Source organism: Salarias fasciatus, chromosome 11, assembly GCF_902148845.1.
Source record: "Salarias fasciatus chromosome 11, fSalaFa1.1, whole genome shotgun sequence".
Lineage (NCBI taxonomy): Eukaryota > Metazoa > Chordata > Actinopteri > Blenniiformes > Blenniidae > Salarias > Salarias fasciatus.
The window spans coordinates 13,241,539-13,259,583 of NC_043755.1; the positions used below are offsets into that span (position 1 = coordinate 13,241,539).

The 18,045-nt window shown below is 43.2% G+C and overlaps 3 protein-coding genes across 3 annotated transcripts; 2 read left to right on the top strand and 1 right to left on the bottom strand.

Annotated features, from left to right (window-relative positions):
* The first annotated feature begins 385 nt into the window (after positions 1–385).
* fbxo32 (F-box protein 32) lies at positions 386–7,449 on the top strand. Its single transcript, XM_030103568.1, has 9 exons — positions 386–638; positions 1,071–1,192; positions 1,429–1,478; positions 1,613–1,705; positions 4,278–4,371; positions 4,967–5,151; positions 5,249–5,431; positions 5,881–6,024; positions 6,135–7,449. Exons 1-9 carry the CDS (start codon positions 526–528, stop codon positions 6,222–6,224), a joined length of 1,074 nt encoding a protein of 357 aa, XP_029959428.1. The 5' UTR covers positions 386–525; the 3' UTR covers positions 6,225–7,449.
* Positions 7,450–8,755: 1,306 nt separating this feature from the next.
* On the bottom strand, positions 8,756–11,517 carry prelid3a (PRELI domain containing 3A). The gene is made up of 7 exons (XM_030102649.1): positions 11,232–11,517; positions 10,685–10,853; positions 10,335–10,424; positions 10,059–10,129; positions 9,806–9,908; positions 9,518–9,594; positions 8,756–9,375 (listed from the first exon to the last, which is right to left on the bottom strand). Exons 1-6 carry the CDS (start codon positions 11,261–11,263, stop codon positions 9,523–9,525), a joined length of 537 nt encoding a protein of 178 aa, XP_029958509.1. The 5' UTR covers positions 11,264–11,517; the 3' UTR covers positions 8,756–9,375; positions 9,518–9,522.
* A 1,101-nt stretch (positions 11,518–12,618) lies between these two features.
* Positions 12,619–17,777, top strand: elovl4a (ELOVL fatty acid elongase 4a). Its single transcript, XM_030102648.1, has 7 exons — positions 12,619–12,837; positions 13,775–13,857; positions 14,628–14,815; positions 15,080–15,160; positions 15,928–16,099; positions 16,886–17,013; positions 17,190–17,777. The coding sequence occupies exons 2-7, from the start codon at positions 13,791–13,793 to the stop codon at positions 17,514–17,516; spliced, it is 963 nt and encodes a 320-aa protein (XP_029958508.1). The 5' UTR covers positions 12,619–12,837; positions 13,775–13,790; the 3' UTR covers positions 17,517–17,777.
* Positions 17,778–18,045: the final 268 nt, after the last annotated feature.

Here is an 18,045-nt window from a genome sequence, read left to right on the forward strand (position 1 = left end):
TTGTCATCCAAAGCTATGAGCTTCAAACATGTTTGGAGTAATGTCTTAATTATTTTTTTTATTTTCATTTAAATATCTATCTATCCATCTAAATCTTAACTTGCTTCATCACACAGTGAGTTCAGCCAGACAGCCAAGGAAGTCTCTCATAACAAGTCCTGGACTCTGTTACATAACTGTCTTCAAAGCCGTTTCAACTTAAAAAGAAAAAGTGTGGCTCGCTGAAAGATTCACCCTGTTAGGATTCTCAGTAGTGTCCTTTGTCTCTCCGTCTCTGCAGGTTTGATTCCTCTGCTCTTTTGCAACGCTGAAAGTTGATAAACAAAGCCACGTGTTGCGGGAAAGTTTCCAGAGTGGGCGGGTCTCGTGCGCTTCCGGGTTCTGTCTCGGAGGGTATAAGAGGAGCTGCGCAATGACAACACTGGAGGAGAAACACAAAGGGAGACAAAACGCGTCGAAGAAAGAACCCGAACAGGAGGGTCTGGTCGTTATTTCTTTGTTTGGAGCCGTCGCCGTCGAGTGAGGATGCCTTTTCTCGGACAGGACTGGAGGTCACCGGGTCAGAGCTGGGTGAAAACCGAAGAGGGATGGAAAAAGACAACTTCAGAGGAGAAAAACAACAATGGCTCCATCGAGAGGTTGGTGTTCAGCCGAGACTTGGGTGATTTGTTTGGCTGTTACTTTTCTGCGTTGAGGGAGGGGGATGTGTTTTGGTTAAAGTCCAGACAGACAGCAGGCCTGCCTTCAGGTTGTTTCCCCTCATTAGCCCCACTCTGTGCCTTTTGTTATTGTGGTTGCCATGCTTCTTTTCCAGGCTAATCACTGAGCTATTATTAACCTCACAACAAGCGAGAGGATTAAGTGCAGTCTGCAGAGTCTGTCCAGTCTCAACAGGATGAGACTCTCAGGTTATATTTACTGTAAAGGCACTTAGAAATGCGTTTGACCCCCTTTTGTTTTGATGTCTAAAGAAAAAGAAAAGAAGATCTCATGTGGCTTCATAAGTGCCAAATCCAAATGTTGAATTGCTGCCATTTTTTTTTTCTAAATCACCCTTGTGTTTTGTCCAGCTTCTGCAAAGTGGAAGAGGAGCAGTGTTTCAACAAGGAGAACCTGCTGCTCTCGCTCAGCCATGACATGGCTGCCAAGAAGAGGAAAAAAGACCTGATGAACAACAACACCAAGGCCCCCTGTGAGTCACAGCACCAGGAGCACATGCTGAGGCATTACTCAGACATGCAGAGAATAACGGCTCACTCTCCAACGCACGCTTACCTTGCAATGTTCAGTAACTTCTGTAACATTCTCCTGCTCATGATGTCTGAAACACTGACTTACAGTATTTATGTGTTGTGTACATTTGGCACAGTACTCATCAGCAGCATAATGAGGGCAAGTTACTGATATAAACACTCTCCTTTCTCCCAGATTTCCACAGGGAAAAGTGGATTTATGTTCATAAAGGAAGCACCAAGGAGGTAACAAAGCAACTCATTTAGCTCCGCATCAACTTTTCATATCATCATTGCCAATGCAAACATGCTGAGGGAAAAAACCCCACACTCCTGCCGAGGATTGCAATCTAATACCCTGATAATTAAATTCTCCCCAGCGCCACGGATATTGTACGCTGGGAGAGGCCTTCAACCGCTTGGATTTCTGCAGCGCCATCAAGGACACGAGGCGGTTTAATTACGTTGTCAGAGTGAGTCCTCATCTCCCTCTTCACGTTCTGTACTGTTCCTTTTGTTTGTCTCTCCCTGTGGTTGTTAATGGGTTGTTTGTGGCAGGAACGGGGTTAAGGTTAAGAGGGTGTGCTTGCTTCTGCCCGACTCTTATCAATGCTCTGCAGACAAGGGGACTCTCAGTGGCGATGATGATACTCACCCAGGGAGTGTGTGTGCTTGTGGTAATATGATTGTAAAAGCACTTTGTCATCTTTGAATTCGCATAAAACCAAAACAATAATAATAATTAAAAAAAATCTACCAAGTGAAGTGGATGTACTTAAACCAAGTGCCAAATGGATGTAGTAAATGGCAACAGTGCCATTAAAACCCAGATAAGGGTATTCAGATGGCCTCTTAATTCATATCATTCATTAGAATACTTGGAAAACAGAATTTTAACAATTGGGAGGATTTTTTAGAAGAAAAATCACATATATCCATATTTCTAGTTTCAAAATTTGTTACTGTATTTTGTTAAAAAAAAAAAAAAGGTGTGGTAAAAATTGCCACATCCACTCTGATGAATGCATTTATCCTACAATATGACCATGTCAAATAATTGACAAATATGAAGTTAGTAAATACAGTTGTTTTCCTGATGAAGATTTTAGGGAAGTGATGATCAATAATGTGAAAACATTGTTAGATATTAATGGCAAAACGGTTCAGGAGTTCTTCCCTTCCACATGCTCTCCCATGTGAGCCGACAGCTTCATGCGGCTGTGTTCCCCTGCTGGAGATGTGGGGTGGGGGGGGGAGGGAGGAGGGGTTATGGTGACAGCTGTGCGCTGAGGTGCGACCACCCGACAGGGGTTTATGAAACAGGACCCGGTGGTTGTCAGGTGATTCAGACCCCCTCAAACACACACAAACACCGTTGCACAGTGCCTCTCTCGTCCACACACTAAGCCTCACCTCACCCGTCCGGTGGCACACTTTCCTCATGAATGTCTTTGACTTTCTTACATAATCGCCCTTCACATTAATTTCAGGCTTCGTCAGGTGGACAAAAACCAGCTTTCTATTTTGGCAGTCAGATTGTAGAGGATCGCATGTTATGACTGCTTTGTTTTTATGTACCTTCCCGCACTCATAAATACAGTGCAGGCAAACGACGCCGTCGCAGATATCCTCCTAAAACCAAAGCAAACTGTGAGTGACGCCACTTCCCGGAGATAGGTGGCCGTTTGTTGCCATGTCTGTTGGGGTTTAGGATTGGCCTGGCGGCCCAGACTGCATCTACCGGGCGCGGAGCGGTGCGGTAAGCCCAAAGAACAATACTGCCTTGTAACACTAGTGTCCAGTCTGGACACGGTGTCCTAGGTCACTGCTCTTCACCGCTTGTGTCTGATGGCATTTGCGGCTTCATTTAACTCTGTCTCGGTTACACAGATCAAATTCTTCCACAAAAGGACAACTAGTGGTCCTGTCTTTGCTTAGAGTACACGAATGGAGGTTATTTCAAGGAGAGGCCTTCAGCAACTTGGAAATTATTGTAATTTTTTTTTTCTTTTTAAGTAGGGCTTTCACATCAAGTAGACACTGCACTTTAATTCAGTTGGCATGTTTGTGGAAAAGTATGAGGTGCAGTTGGAGTGAAGAGCAGAGGCTAAAAGTAGATACGGAAATGCACATTGTTCTGCCCCGCTGCTCTACAAAGAGAGGAACGCTTGATGAGCAGCTAAAAGAAGGGCATGGGATTAGGTTTTAGGAATGGAGCTGGAAAGAATGGAGGGAAAACAGTCAGGAGGGAGCGAGCGAAGAAGCTTAGAAGTGGCAAAGCTGACGGGAAAGGTTCGGGATGAAGGAGAAAAGTAATTCAGTTCAAAGTTAGCTATTATTAGGACCCCTAACTCATCACCTTTTTAATGTAGGATTTATCTGGATGCCGTTTCCAGGAGCCTGCGTAAGCGTATTCCATGAGGCAATTCCTTCAGATTAATTATTAATAGACACTTTAGTGCAGCTACCTGGGACCGTCTTTTCTTCGCCAGTTTACCAGAAAGTGTCGCACAATATGTTTATGTGACAAAGGTTGCGTATCAGGGCCGAGAGGGGGCTCGAGTTTCTCCATGATGTCAGCGTCTGACATGCCAGACATGCCGCCCTCAAACCCACCGGCCAACGGCAACAACTGGACACACACACACACACACACACACACACACGCGCACACACACACACTGTCAAGTGATTCAAGTAATTCACATGACGGGAGAATCAGGAGTCAAATGATTAAACGCTGGTTTGTGTGAGCTGGGCTCCTTTCCAGCACCTTTTGAAGCAACTTCTTTTCTCCCCCTCAAGACCAAAGAATGCCGTTCCGTGCTCGCAGTTTTCAGCTCCGGTCGAGAGTAATGACCAGGTGGAACATCTCCACATTTCTTTGAGTCTACATTCATCATTAAGAGTGCCAGTGCCTTTGTGAGAGAGCAGCATAACAAACATTAAGTAATGAGGGACGGGAACAGAAAGTCTTCGCAGCAGACGTGCTGAAATTTATGTTGTGTTTCTTTCTTTGTGTGTCTTCTTCTTTTCCTGCTCTAGCTCCTGGATCTTATCGCCAAGTCCAACCTCCCCTCGCTGAGCGGAGTGGCGCAGAAGAACTACTTGAATATTCTGGAAAGGGTAGTCCAGAAAGGTGAGCCTTGGCACTCTTTCCCTGCTTTTTTTTTTTTTTTCCATCAGCTTGTCAACTTATTTTATTTCCTCACTGTAGATACTTATTTTTCATCCACATAAGTCATCCGTTTCAAAACCGATGTACATTCAGCATTTTGCTTTGATGAAGTAACGTCGTCGTCCGTTGTTTGCACCGACTTGTGAGGAAACGAGCTCTGAACATTTCTGAGGACTGGGGTTGAATTTAGTGCTTCAGAAGCGCAGTGAAAAACACTGACAGTCACCAGACCACTCTCCGAGCCGCAGTGTAAACCAAATGTCCCCTCTGCTAAACACAGATTCAGGTTGTTTAGGTGTTACATTGAAACCTTTTTGCCAAACATTATAAACATAGCGGTCAGAGAGTACAACCGCTCCAAAACATTTAGTTTAATAGTGTTTTTTTTTTTTTTTCTTTTTGATGATTCATAATAAATATTTGCCTACTTGGCAGGTTGCCCGGTCACTGCAGATCTTTGTGCAATAACAGTGGTTTTAAACTTACGTTAATCTATTGTTTTCACTGATCGAATTGTTTTCACTGATCGAATTTACCTTCTTCTCTTTCCTCGCAGTTCTGGATGATCAACAGAACGTGCGCCCCATCAAAGAGCTGCTGCAGACCCTGTACGCCTCGCTGTGCAGTCTCGTTCAAGACATAGGCAAGTCCATCCTGGTGGGCAACATCAACTCCTGGGTGTACCGCATGGAAAACATCCTGCAGTGGCATCAGCAGCTGGACAACATCCAGATCTGCCGGGTTAGCGTTTGATCACAGTCGAGCATTAAAAATAGTTGTTTTTTTTAAATGTTGGTATTCATGACGTTTTATTTTTTTGTCACCTCTCCAATTCAAGCCCACATCTACAGGCATGAACCTGACGGACCTGCCTGCCAGCTTGCAGCTGAACATCATGCACCGCCTGTCGGACGGCAGGGACTTGGTGTGTCTGGGCGAAGTGTGTCCTGAGCTGGGGGCCCTCACAGAGGACTGCCTGCTCTGGAGAAGACTCTGCCAGTACCACTTCACAGACAGACAGGCACGTAGAGACTGATCAACGCGTCAACAGAGCGACGAATACAAACTAGCGTGCATGGCGTAACTCATAAGGACAATTCGAATAAGCAGGTTATTCATCTCTGATGAGTTAAACTTTGAGTTGTGAAGCCACAGATGCTTCATACGGACACTCTGCTTTCCAAGCACCGTGTTAAAATCCCACTTTTGATAAGATGGAGTCAAACCTGAGAACTGAAGGTTGCAGTGAAGCTTTTCAACAGGTCGGAGGGGTTTAGTGTTTGTCTGTGTCTTTGAACAGCTCCATCCATTAATTCTATTTAAAACCTCCTGTGCTGCTGTTTGTGTGTATGCACGCCTGTGTGTGGTGAATACAGCCCAGGAGATATGATAAAAGAAAAAGCCCTTAATAGACGGGTTATTTTTCTCTCTGTGGGTTCTGTCTTAAAAGTCTGTTTTCTTCCTCTTTAGATCCGTAGGCGCCTGATAGTGTCAGATAAAGGTCACTTGGATTGGAAAAAAATGTACTTCAAGCTGAGCCGCTGCTATCCTCTCAGAGAGCAGTACGGCGACACCCTGCACCTGTGCACACACTGCCACATCGTCTTCTGGAAGGTACAAGAACTGCATGTCGACAAGATGGAAATGAAACGAAAATCCCACTGTTGTGAAGTGGTAAAACTTAAACCATTTATTCTTGCATGTCTCTTTGTTTGTCTGTTCAGGACACAAACCACCCGTGCACGGCGAACAACCCAGAGAGCTGCACCGTGTCCCTCTCCCCGCAAGACTTTATCAGCCTCTTCCACTTCTGATCCCCACCGACACCCTGAATCCTACCTGTGTATAACGTTCCTGTACATAGAAGAGTACATTATTTTTTTTTTTTTGTTAAATATCACATGGATGTGTATTTAGTTGAAGCGGGAAACGTACGTTCACGACGTTGTGGGACAATTATGCAATCGGGTGTTTTGAAGGAGCACTGAGGCTTCAGTGAAGTTTTGCTTCTGAGAGCAAAGTGAATGTCAAGGAGAGCAATAATGATGTTGAAGCACTTGGCCTGTGGATGGAGGGAGAGCAGAGGAAAAAAAGGAATGCTGAGCTGCTGGAGTCCAGTCTTAGTTTAATGTGTTTTTTCTTATTATGACTCCAAAGTAAGCACATTCCTCAACTTTAAGTTTGAGCACGTGTTTTTTTTAATCTCTTTTCCCCCCAGTGTGAAGAATTAGATTTTTCTTTTAAAGAATTTAAAACTTTTTGTTTCAACAAACGGAGAGTTGTGTTTCGGAAACGGGAGTTACTCATAATGTATGAGAAGGCCTGCTTATTTAGGGAGGTGCAATGCATTTGATGCCCAGATGCAATCTGCAGTAATATTCTGTTTGGCACTGAGAAGGAGAAAAGCCGTCCTTAAAGTCGCCGCAGTACTGCAGAGAAAATAAATGTAAGTGTACGAATGTTACTCATTTAACATGTTGACACACCACATTATCTTTTCTATGTAGGTCTTTTTTCACTTTTATAAGAATTTGATATTATTGTTTTGTTTTTTTTTTCTGTTCTGGCTGTTGTAGCAGCAGCACCTGAGTGCAGTATTACCAAAGATTGTTCTGTCAGTCATTATTACGATGGTGTGTGCCTTATCATGAAACTTGAAACGGTGCAGGTACAACTTCTGCCTTGTTTGCAATGCTTTCAGTTCCTGATGCTCTTTTTCTTTAGCGTGGTCATGTTTTACCTTTTACAGAGGAGTTGGGATTCCAGCTCCCACTGATTGTACCATTGTTTTACTATAGTTATTATATCCTGCATGTTTTTTTTAAACACCTAGCTGATTTGTTTATTTATTGAAAATTTTGGCAAGTGGTTTAGCTTCCAAGCTTTTTTTTTTTTTTGGTTTTAAAAGTAGAAATAATCTGTGCAAAGATGCACTTTGACCCAGTCTCACCTCGATCACTGTCCAGACAGTGAAGGACAATATACATGCTATGCAATGCGTTCTCTTTATGTTCTGTTAAATAAAAAGAGGAAAAACTCTCCCCGATTCCTTCAGTTACATCACACTAGACTAGACTATTTCAGTGAGACTCTCAGATCATGACACAGCACAAACTCTTGTGCACATGAGCCTCAGTGTGGAGGTGAACAGGGGCTGCAGCTGAGCATTTTTATGTTCCCAACAGTGAAAGTGTGCCCTCTATTGGTAAAAATAACACATTGCAATGTAGTAGCTGCAGAGACTCCAGCAGCACTCTAAGTATGTTTTACCCATTCATATTCTTTTGGATTTTATGGAATTTAGCATTAGACAGTGCTGGAACTATAGATGAAGACTGAGTACTGGACAGATCGTCCATCATAGCAAACACAAGATAATTGCCAATTCAGTAATTTTTTTTTTTTGGACTGTGTGAGGAGCCCAGTGAAAATCCATGCACCTACTGGGAGAGCAGCCAAACTGGCTCACAGTCTTGAACCTTTTATCAAACAAGTGAGCATCTCTGAATTCTTCTCATAACGTTAAACTAACAATAAGCCTGTGAAGGATTTGTAGAAATGTGCAAGTTGTGATTCGTCCATTTTGTAACTCACACTCATTAGCCTACATCAAAAAAGTCATATTAATGCTACTTTCTGCAAATAGTGATGGAATGAATAATATTTTCACAGGACGAAATGAGCTCATACAAACACTGTGTGCACTTTAGTCTCAAGATGCCGATTTTATCAAATTATTTTAATTGCTGCAGGAGGACAACAGATGAAGTTAAATAAAAAAAAAAAGAAAACCAAACTCATTTAACACAACCAGCAGACATGATGGAATAATTTACCCCCTTTGACACAATGTTTTAGAATAAATAAAATTCATACGAATATCATGTACAGTGTACATCATTCAAGAAATATGATTTAGCACGTAGGTCGCGGTATGTTTCTCCCACCGCAGCATTGCATGTACAGTACTGTCCTGCTTCGCAGGGCGTGTAGGTAGCTTTTAAGGAGGTCAACATTTGGAAGCATGATGTGTTTGACTGATAAAGGTTTGACACCACAGCCAAACTGGCATTAGTTTGAAGCTTTTAGAAAGGGAGGCTTCACTGTGTTTCTTTTTACTACCCGTCCCAGCTTCATCCTTTCATTAAACTACTTTCACACCTGCTGGTATAAGAGAAGGTTGTTTGATATAACTGCTTTAAAAAGATCCCAGTGTGCAGGTGCATTGAGTTTGGCATACGAAGGCAGTGGTAATGATATATTACCATCTTTTATCAAAATTGCCAATTAATTTTTTTATTAAGTGAAAGATCGAAATACTTTTTTCATCCATGATCCTTCATTTTACTACTATCATGCAAAACATTGTCTACAGTTTGTGCCCCATGGTAACACAAAATAAGCACCAGAAGCATGTTTCTGATATTTAAACTCTCTCACACTACATATGTCTTTTCTTTTGGCATTACAGAAAAACTACAATACATCAAATGAAAATATGTTTTGTTGCAAAATATCAACATTGCACCGCATCTAGGTTTAAAAAAAATGCATATGTATGTCCCAGTATATCCTTCTCCTGTTTTTGCATCAACCTTTGAACTGAGGTCAGTATGGGTAGTAAGATAATGATGAAGTCTGTTATGTTGTGAATGTAGCCTCCATCTAACTGAAACAGTTAATGGGTTAATGAACGCTGCATCAGCAATGAGCCATATCTACTCGACCTGCCGCCCCCTCCCACCAAAACCTTCTCAAACATGCTGCCATAACTGTTCAGCTCTGGCAAATATTCCACTGTCGGTCCGTCTGTTCTTACTCCAGAGGTAAGACAGGTGGTGTGGGATGAAAATCCACATGACCCTTCACAGGTGATCAACTGCAGAGGATCCGGAGATGCTGGGGATCCCCAGCAGTTTATGAGGTACAGCCGAGGAAAGCTGTCATCGCTGAGGACTTGGTGTCCTGTGTGTACAAACACATAAACACAAAGCATACTCAGATCTCTGTACACTCACAGCACACTTGAAGAGAGGGGAAAAAGTAGCAATTTTTATGGTAATCTGCTGAGAGTGAAGTTGCACAGGAAGGAAAAGTAAAGAGTTACCAGTGTTAGTAAACGTCACAGAGAGGAACGTTTTCTCTTTCAGAGTTCTGAATAATCCACTCAATAGCATCCCAACCCTACAGATCCACACAGAGAAAGAAAAAGGTTAGAGAGGAAACTAAAGTCCAGTTGAACATCGATGAAAACATGCAGTCCAGCTCAGCAGGGACAGTCGAGAACTCACAGACACCAGAGTTCAGCTTTGAAGACATGCAAAGAAATGAGTGTTTTCTTCATACCTGGGTGTGTAACTTAATTTAATTTCGTCTTTTACCATATTATACTTACCTTCCTGGCATTAGCAGACATTCTCCTGGCCATCATTCCCTCCAGGTAGCTGCTCAGACTGACTCCTTTGACTGTGATGATGGCTTCCTGAGTCAGGACAGTTCTGAGGAGCAAGTGAAGGAGGCGGCATGAAAGCATGAAACTGCATGAAAACCACAACGTATTCACTCTTTACACTCAATCTCTTCATGCACTGTCACACACAAATGCATACACACAATGAATGAATGAAAGATTTGAAAATATGTCGTACACTTCAGGGTTGTCAGGATGGGGTCTGTACAGAAGCCTCTCGTCCACTGATATGAGGTTGGTGAGTGTAATCTGCAAGAGACACGTGAGAAAGTAAGACTTGATGCATTGCAATCTTGATTCTACACTGTTTCAGTTTCCTCTAGTGTTCCGATTTCAGAGGGATCACTTCCTTACCCTCGGGGCCACCACTGCCCAAATCCAACATGCAGCGTGAATTTTCAAAAATATCAGCTTTATAATGTTGATCAAGATTAAAAGCTCAGCGTGAACTTACATTTGTTGAGCACAGCTCCATTTTTTTCTCCTCTGGGTCAACGATGGAGTGCTCCTTAACATACGTCTGTGTGTGATTGGTACCCAAAATCTGCAATCAGAAGAAGAATACACAGCAGGTAAGAGCAGTGGTCTGGGACTTTGGATTTGGAAATCAGAGAATGTCTGAAGCCTTTTTTTGGAAGAAACTTGTGAGGATTCAAGGGAAACATTTGGGAACCAACGGTTAGAGAGCAGAAGAAGAATCAATCTTTATTCTAAGACACGTTTAGACTGCTGGATGAACTTAAGGGACATTTCAGATCCATTTGTGATGCTTTCCAAACACTTCACAGTCTGTGGTTGACTTACAGCTCGTACGATCCCTGGCAGGCCCCACTCTGTGCTGAGGAGTCGGTGGCTGTGAAGCCGTCCCTCTGTATCCAGACCCCGGTCCAGCACATCTACCCCAACCACATTAGGGTTCATGGGGTTTGGATACTTCCTCATGGCAGCCTTGATCACCGTCTCCCATGGGTAACTGCATTCAAAAGAAAGCAAAATAACACGGCATCGCTTCAAAAACCCTTCCAACTGTTATAAAAACTTTCTGATATGTGCTGAAATGGGGCAACTATGGAAAGGCACGAGTGTGTCTAATATTCGTGCTTTAAAAATACCCCTGGTAAATTCCCTGTGACCTTGCTCATGGTGCCTCTTGATCATTTAGTCTCATCACCAACCAGCAGACTCTTAAAACCACATCAGGTGGGATCTACCCACCGGAAACATGAACTTCTGAGTCTAAAAGACCAGTTTCAGCTTCAGTAATTAAGCTGAAGTTGTCATTAACTGTGCCCCATGAGGACCGATCACATATATCTGCTTAAATTAGAGTCAGAAATAACAAATCACAAACCTGAAAACATGCTCAGTGCTCCAGATTTTCATGTTTCAACTGCCAGTCTTCACCTTTTCTTTGAAAGATAGCCCCCGTGATTCCCAACTATCTCACCGGACCATTTTCATATGAGGAAGCGGCTCCAGCGACCAGAGGACAGGGCCTGTGATGGAAGCTCACGACCATCAGTGAAGCGCGTTCGGGACGCACGCCTCCTCTGCGCGCCTCATCCCAGCCGCACGGGCACGGTGCGCGAAACGCTCCGGCGATGGCCGACAACAAGAAAAGAAGCGAGGGGAGAGATCTAACACAAACGGCGAGGAAAAGCGAGAAGCCGGTGAAAAAACACAGAGACTGGGAGTCAAGTGGGATGAAGCCAGAAACAGCGTAGTGCGCAAGGTTCTTCAAAATAAAGCTCCTGCGGACTTTTCAGAACGCAACTTTTTTGTTTTACAGACTTCATTGTCCGTTTTAGATGCTTTGTTAGTGTGTGGGGTTATTCCGTCTGTTAAATATCAAAAAGTATATCGTCTGAACGTTTTCTGTGGGAAATAAAAGAACAAAGCTGAGGTGAAGCGTGTCTGAAGAGTTTAAGATTAAGATGTTAATTTTCCTCTGTAAATACCTTAAACGGTCAATTTAATCGTTTGTTTGAGTAGCATGGTGAAGATTTTGAACAATGACATTAAAAATCCGCTGCTGTAGCTATTTTAAAACGACTCTGGTCGTCTTTGGACCCTTAAACCTGATCAGAGAAATCCATTTCCTGCGCCGGGGCGGCTGCGTCACGACAACTTGACGTAACTGACGTCGATCTGCTGCATCCGCCTCCATCAGTGCGCATGCGCAGAGCATCCCTCCATCATCCTGCCTCGACAAGTGGCTGAAGAGGAGCGGAGCTGCGTCAAGTTCCACTCACACACTGAACACACAGGAAACCGATGGACACTGAGTTGAAAATAAAGTCTAATGTTAGCATGCGCATATCAAATTATTTTTCCTTCATGAATCTAATAGTGAAATGAATGAAAAAAAAATCCTTGCTTCATAAGAAACATGATTTTAAATTGTCTTGTGGAACTGCTAAGTGGGTAGCTTGAATGAGAACTTTATTTTAAGCTCTTTCATTGATGATATTTAAAACTTGTTGATTTTTATTCCAGTCCTGCTCAAAATTCATATTTATATATCTATTCAAATATTTATTTATTGTGCTTATCATTCTTATTAAAATGATTTGCACAGATGTAGGTTGACCATGAGAATTTGTAAGTGGGTAGTTTATGTTGTGATCATGAATAAAATTAGATTTTCTGAATCGGTTGGTTTTATTATTTCGAACATTTGACCGGAAGTGTCCGCCCTCCTGTTTGCGCCTTGACGGCAGTTTGTGGCGCTGTGAGGAGCGATGCATTGAGGCGGACGCGCAGTGGAGGCTAGTATGGTCCCTTAACGAGAGATCCGGCGGTGTTCATCCAGCGGCCCGATTATTTCACTCCGGATGCAACATAAATAACACTTCAATCAAAACGCGATCTGACGATTGCAAACTGGAATAACGCACACTGCATGACCTTGCATTGAATGTCATAATAGACGGATTTTTTTTTAAAGCACCGACACGGTAAGGTAACAAGCATCCCAATCCGCTCCGAGTAGAAAGACCAGTGTCTGTGAATGCAGTGAGTGTGGGATCGTGTGTGGCCTCAGTGAAAAGTGGTGTTGTTTTTTTTACATCTCCGAATATCTAGAATATTTTCGATAAACCAGATTAGTGATGTATTTGCCTGTGTGGCTCTGTGTATCTGAAGGCCGGGCTGCATACCGCAGAAGGTAAAATCGCCATATCAGTAGGGATGTTTATAGCGCACATCTGCCGAAGCCTTTCAGAAGCCGTAAATGAAAGCGTGAATTTAACGAATAATGTTTTATTTCTAAAGAGCAGCTCGCGCAGAGAGAGCGTGTGGGACTATGGCAGATGCTGCAGCAGCGCTTGATCCGCTCCGGGCTGGAGGGAGAAAGAGAGGGAGGAGGGGGAGGAGGAGGAGGAGGAGGAGGAAGAGGGGGGATTCTGTTAGGATCATTAAATCACACCGTGCGCCTCAGTGTGCGCTCCGCTACTTATCAGCTAGTGGGCCCGTCTGGCTCTCTGTAGGAGATGACCCATTTCAGCGTAGAAGTGGGGCGCCACTCGAGCCCTTCTCTCTTCATAAGGACCACCAGTAAGACTGTTGGTCGTGTTCAAGTCAAAAATCTGCTGACACATGCGCTCTGCTGGTCGGTGTCATCAGCCTTTGTGCGCAATGGAGCCGAAAGCCCATCTATCAAGGCCTCATGGGGCCACAATCTGCTACTGGCTCGACCTGGTCTGGGTTTGCCTCCTCATTTGTAATATACTTTAAGAAGAGTCATAATTATGTTCCAGACTGAAAGACTGGTGATGTCCTGAAACATGACACCACTCTGACTCACCGGGTTCAGCTCTGTTTTTCAGATTCAGGTTAACTAAACTCTGAAAATGTAAACTGCTCCATTCTCATGCTTGCTGTGTTTGATTTCAGGTCTCTGGACACAGCCATGGAGATTGTTACACACTTAATTAATGACACCATTGAGTTCTACAAATGGACCTTAACCATTGCAGGTAAATTTATTTTGCTATTTTGAACAATAAGAAATTTGTAGACCTTGTCGGCGAATAAACATGATGACGTTCAGCTTCAGTCTTGTAGGTGAACTGGAAAACCTCTCAAAATGACAGTGTTCATAAGGGGGAAGGCAGGGTGTTCATGAATGACACCACTGCCCACCTGAATTCCCTCTGATGTACACCTATGAAGCCAACCTTATTTGAGTTAGTGTAAAATCATTACTTTTTTTGGAATTTCTCATTGACTAATTTTAAGAAATGCTCCATAGATCTTTTATACCACATTGCACACATTCACCGGGGTCAGGGCCAATCCTAGGTGATAGGGTGAACCCTGGACAGGTTGCCAATCCATCACAGAAGAAACACACAGAGAGACAGACAGTTATACCCACTCATGTTTACTCCATGTGTCGAATTAGACCCACAGATCAGCCTTAAATGCAGGTTTTGGACTAACAGGGGGAGAGCATGTCAACTCCAAACAGAAAGGCCCTCATCCCCAGTCTTCACTAGAACTGGGGATTTCACTGCTGTATGGTGAAAGTGCTGACCGCTTTATAACTGTATGGAAACACAGAATTACACCATATAACTGAAAAATGTGTCAACGTGAATACTGTGTGTTTGTGTACTTGTAAGCCTGAAGTTGAAGGACTACGTCACACCGGCCGCTAATCAGATCCATGTTTTCTGCCCAGAACCTGTTTGACCTGTATTTCAAAAATCACATGTATAATTTCACTTAAATATCCGTGCTGCAGACAAGCGGGTGGAGAAATGGCCCTTGATGGACAACCCCCTCCCCACGCTGGCCATCAGCACCTCCTACCTGCTCTTTCTTTGGCTGGGGCCCAAATACATGAAAAACAGAGAGCCCTTCCAGCTCCGCAAAACCCTCATCGTCTACAACTTCAGCATGGTCTTCCTCAACTTCTTCATCTTCAAAGAGGTATAATAGGTTGTCAGCAGTTTGAATGTTGACTTGTGCGTCCAGCAATTTACCATCCCACCAAATGTGTGGACAGATGTGGATGAGTGTGTTACAGTAGCAGCAATATGATGTGAGTTTAGACTCACCTAATTACAGTGTGATCACTCTGTTTCCTGTTCTGTATCTCCTTTCCTCTCATGAAAGCATCACTCTCATTATGTGTCAGTCCCTTTCTCGTCAGTGACACAGTAGAGTAAATGCGTTGTTGTTTTTTTTCTTCAGCTGTTTATGGCAGCTCGGGCGGCACGCTACAGCTACATTTGTCAATCAGTGGATTATTCAGACGACCCCAATGAAGTTCGAGTGAGTATTTACAGCTTACACGGGTGGCAGGTACCCAAACACAAAGATATGTACACACGGTTCCCCTACCATAGCATGCATTTTAACAGAATAAATCAGTCAGCTCTGTTATTTATCTTATCTCTGTTGTAAAGTTGATGTATTCCATCATTACTTATTTATGTACTTCAAACAGAACACATCTTCCAATTTTCACAGATAGATGTAGATATTTTCCATCTGCAGAGCTCTTACAGTATCAACCAAACTGAAAAATCCTCATCATCTTACAGTTAAAATGCTCCTCTCAGTGGAGACATGACCATTCATTTGGGCACTGGTGCAGAAAAGGTGCGAGCTGGAAGAAGGATCATGAATGGTGTTCCGTTTCACCTTTCTTCCTGTTTCTCCATGACGTGGTTACATGCTTGACACAGAAACCAGAAAGAGCCGGGCAGTCTCAGGTGACCGTTCAGTCGAGATGGAACAGGAGAAAAGAAACATGCATCCTTTACATGAGTAAGGCTCATTAAACTGCTTCATCCAACAAAGGGGCTACTGGAACTGATCCCAGCTGAGAATGAGTGGAACACCCTGGACAGGACGCCAGTCAATCACAGGGCAAACACTGACACACACACGTGCACCGAGGGGCAACTTCGATTTATGTTTTAAGACTGTGTTGAATATTTTCAATATGGGGTGAGAGTGCAGTAACCACGGGTGTGAAGCACACACTCTTCTCTTATTCACTGCTGACACATAACTTCATGTTCTCTCGGAAACAGGTGGCTGGAGCTCTGTGGTGGTATTTCATCTCCAAAGGCATCGAATATCTGGACACCGTGTTTTTCATCCTGAGAAAGAAATTCAACCAGGTTACGTTCCTGCACGTCTACCACCACTGCACCATGTTCACGCTCTGGTGGATTGGCATCAAATGGGTGGCAGGAGGGCAGTGTGAGTGCACTTCACTTAATCCAAGCCGCACAATGACGTCTTTGAACTGTTGTGGTCTTTTGTTCACCGTGAAGCCAAATAACTTCTCTCCCTTTCTCCGTATCTGTGCTTTACTACATTTTCCATTTCAAGTTGCATGAGTGATCGGTGTTTCTCAAGACTTACGTTTTCCAATTCCCCAAGAGTGTGAAAACAGTTTCCAGATGAAAATAGCTTTTGATGTATAATCCATCATAGTGTGCAATGTGTTGGCTTCTCTCCTTGTTAGAAGATTGCTATCAGTGTATGGAAATACCAGTAAACAAACACTGTTAAGTCTGTACACATGTGCACGTGCACATCTGTAAGATTTCCCATGGTCATTGTGTTTTCTCTTGATTCTATTAGTTGATTAGCACTAAATAATGAATAGAGCTCAGATCATTCTTTTAATCTTGCAAGGGTCATGAATCAACATATCCTGAACACTGAAATTTCGACTCTATCAGGATGTCAAACTGAAAGTTGTGACCACACTGACATTTTTGCTTTTTATCTGTACCATTACTTTAACAGCTTTTTTGTCTTTCTTTTTTAAATAAGTATCAGATTCAGTTTCAGTGTGGATCAAAATTCTCATCATGCCTTGAGTTTGGCCTGTTCACATGAATTAGAAAGCACTTTTATTTGCGTATCATTGGGAAAATTTAAAAAATGAATTGATATAATTGAGTAAAGATACCTGTGATACTAATGTAATACTGTCTTCTGTTGCCTTCATTGTTTTGTGTTGGTATTCCCCCACAGCATTCTTCGGTGCGCACATGAACGCACTGATCCATGTCTTGATGTATCTGTATTATGGACTGGCCTCCTGTGGACCCAAAATCCAAAAGTATCTATGGTGGAAAAAGTACTTGACCATCATCCAGATGGTAAGATGTGAAGGCTCTTCAATGAAATACATCAATTTGACACGTCTTGGCAGGCGATTCTTCCTGAACGTTCAGCTGAGAATAACGTATTTCACACTGAAAGTCAATTGTTAATAGCTGTGAAAACATTGTTTGGTGCAAAAACCGTGCCTTTTGTTACTCTTTCTGTGACTCAGATTCAGTTCCACGTCACCATTGGCCACACGGCCTTGTCGCTTTACGTCAACTGTGACTTCCCCCACTGGATGCACTACTCCCTCATCTGCTATGCCATCACCTTCATCATCCTCTTCGGCAACTTCTACTACCAGACCTACCGCCGGCAGCAGCCCTCGCGACGCGACGGCTCGTCCTCCTCCAAAGTGGGCAAGGCTCTTTCCAACGGCGCGCTCAATGGGCTCAGCAAAGCCGCCAACGGAGCTGTGGTGATGGGGAGCAAAGAGGAGAAACCCCAGGAAAACTCCGGTAGGAGAAAGAGGAAAGGAAGAGCTAAAAGAGATTAGAGGAGGAAGAGGAGGAAGAGAGGTTTAGATGAGGCAAGGCCTCATTTTGGCTTCTACATCGATAGTGTGAAACACAAAAGACTTAATTTGATGAGGATTTAGCTGATTGGATGGATGTGATGTGTTTATTTAAGCCATGATCTGAGTTCTTGTAGATAAATATGAGACCGGCTTTTGTTGAGAGAGGATTAATATGTTGGAAAGAGGTGTCCAGCGTTATAACTAAAATGGACAAAACTATGAAACCCCCACCCCAAAACAGTAGTGTCTGGTCAGGAATACAGCAGATATTTGTATTCCCTCTCTTTATTGTGGTGCCAAGTATTGTAGATCTGATTGAAAAGCGACTAAAAGCCGAGTGTGAGAAGATGAGAGACTTTACCAGGCCCTGTTGGCATGCTCGGACAGCTGTATTCAAACACACCTGAGCTTCTTAAGAAAACATATAGTGCTGTTATTAGCATACACTGCTGTATGGAGACAGGAATACTCACAATAACATGCACAAACGTGTCTGTTTGCATTTATA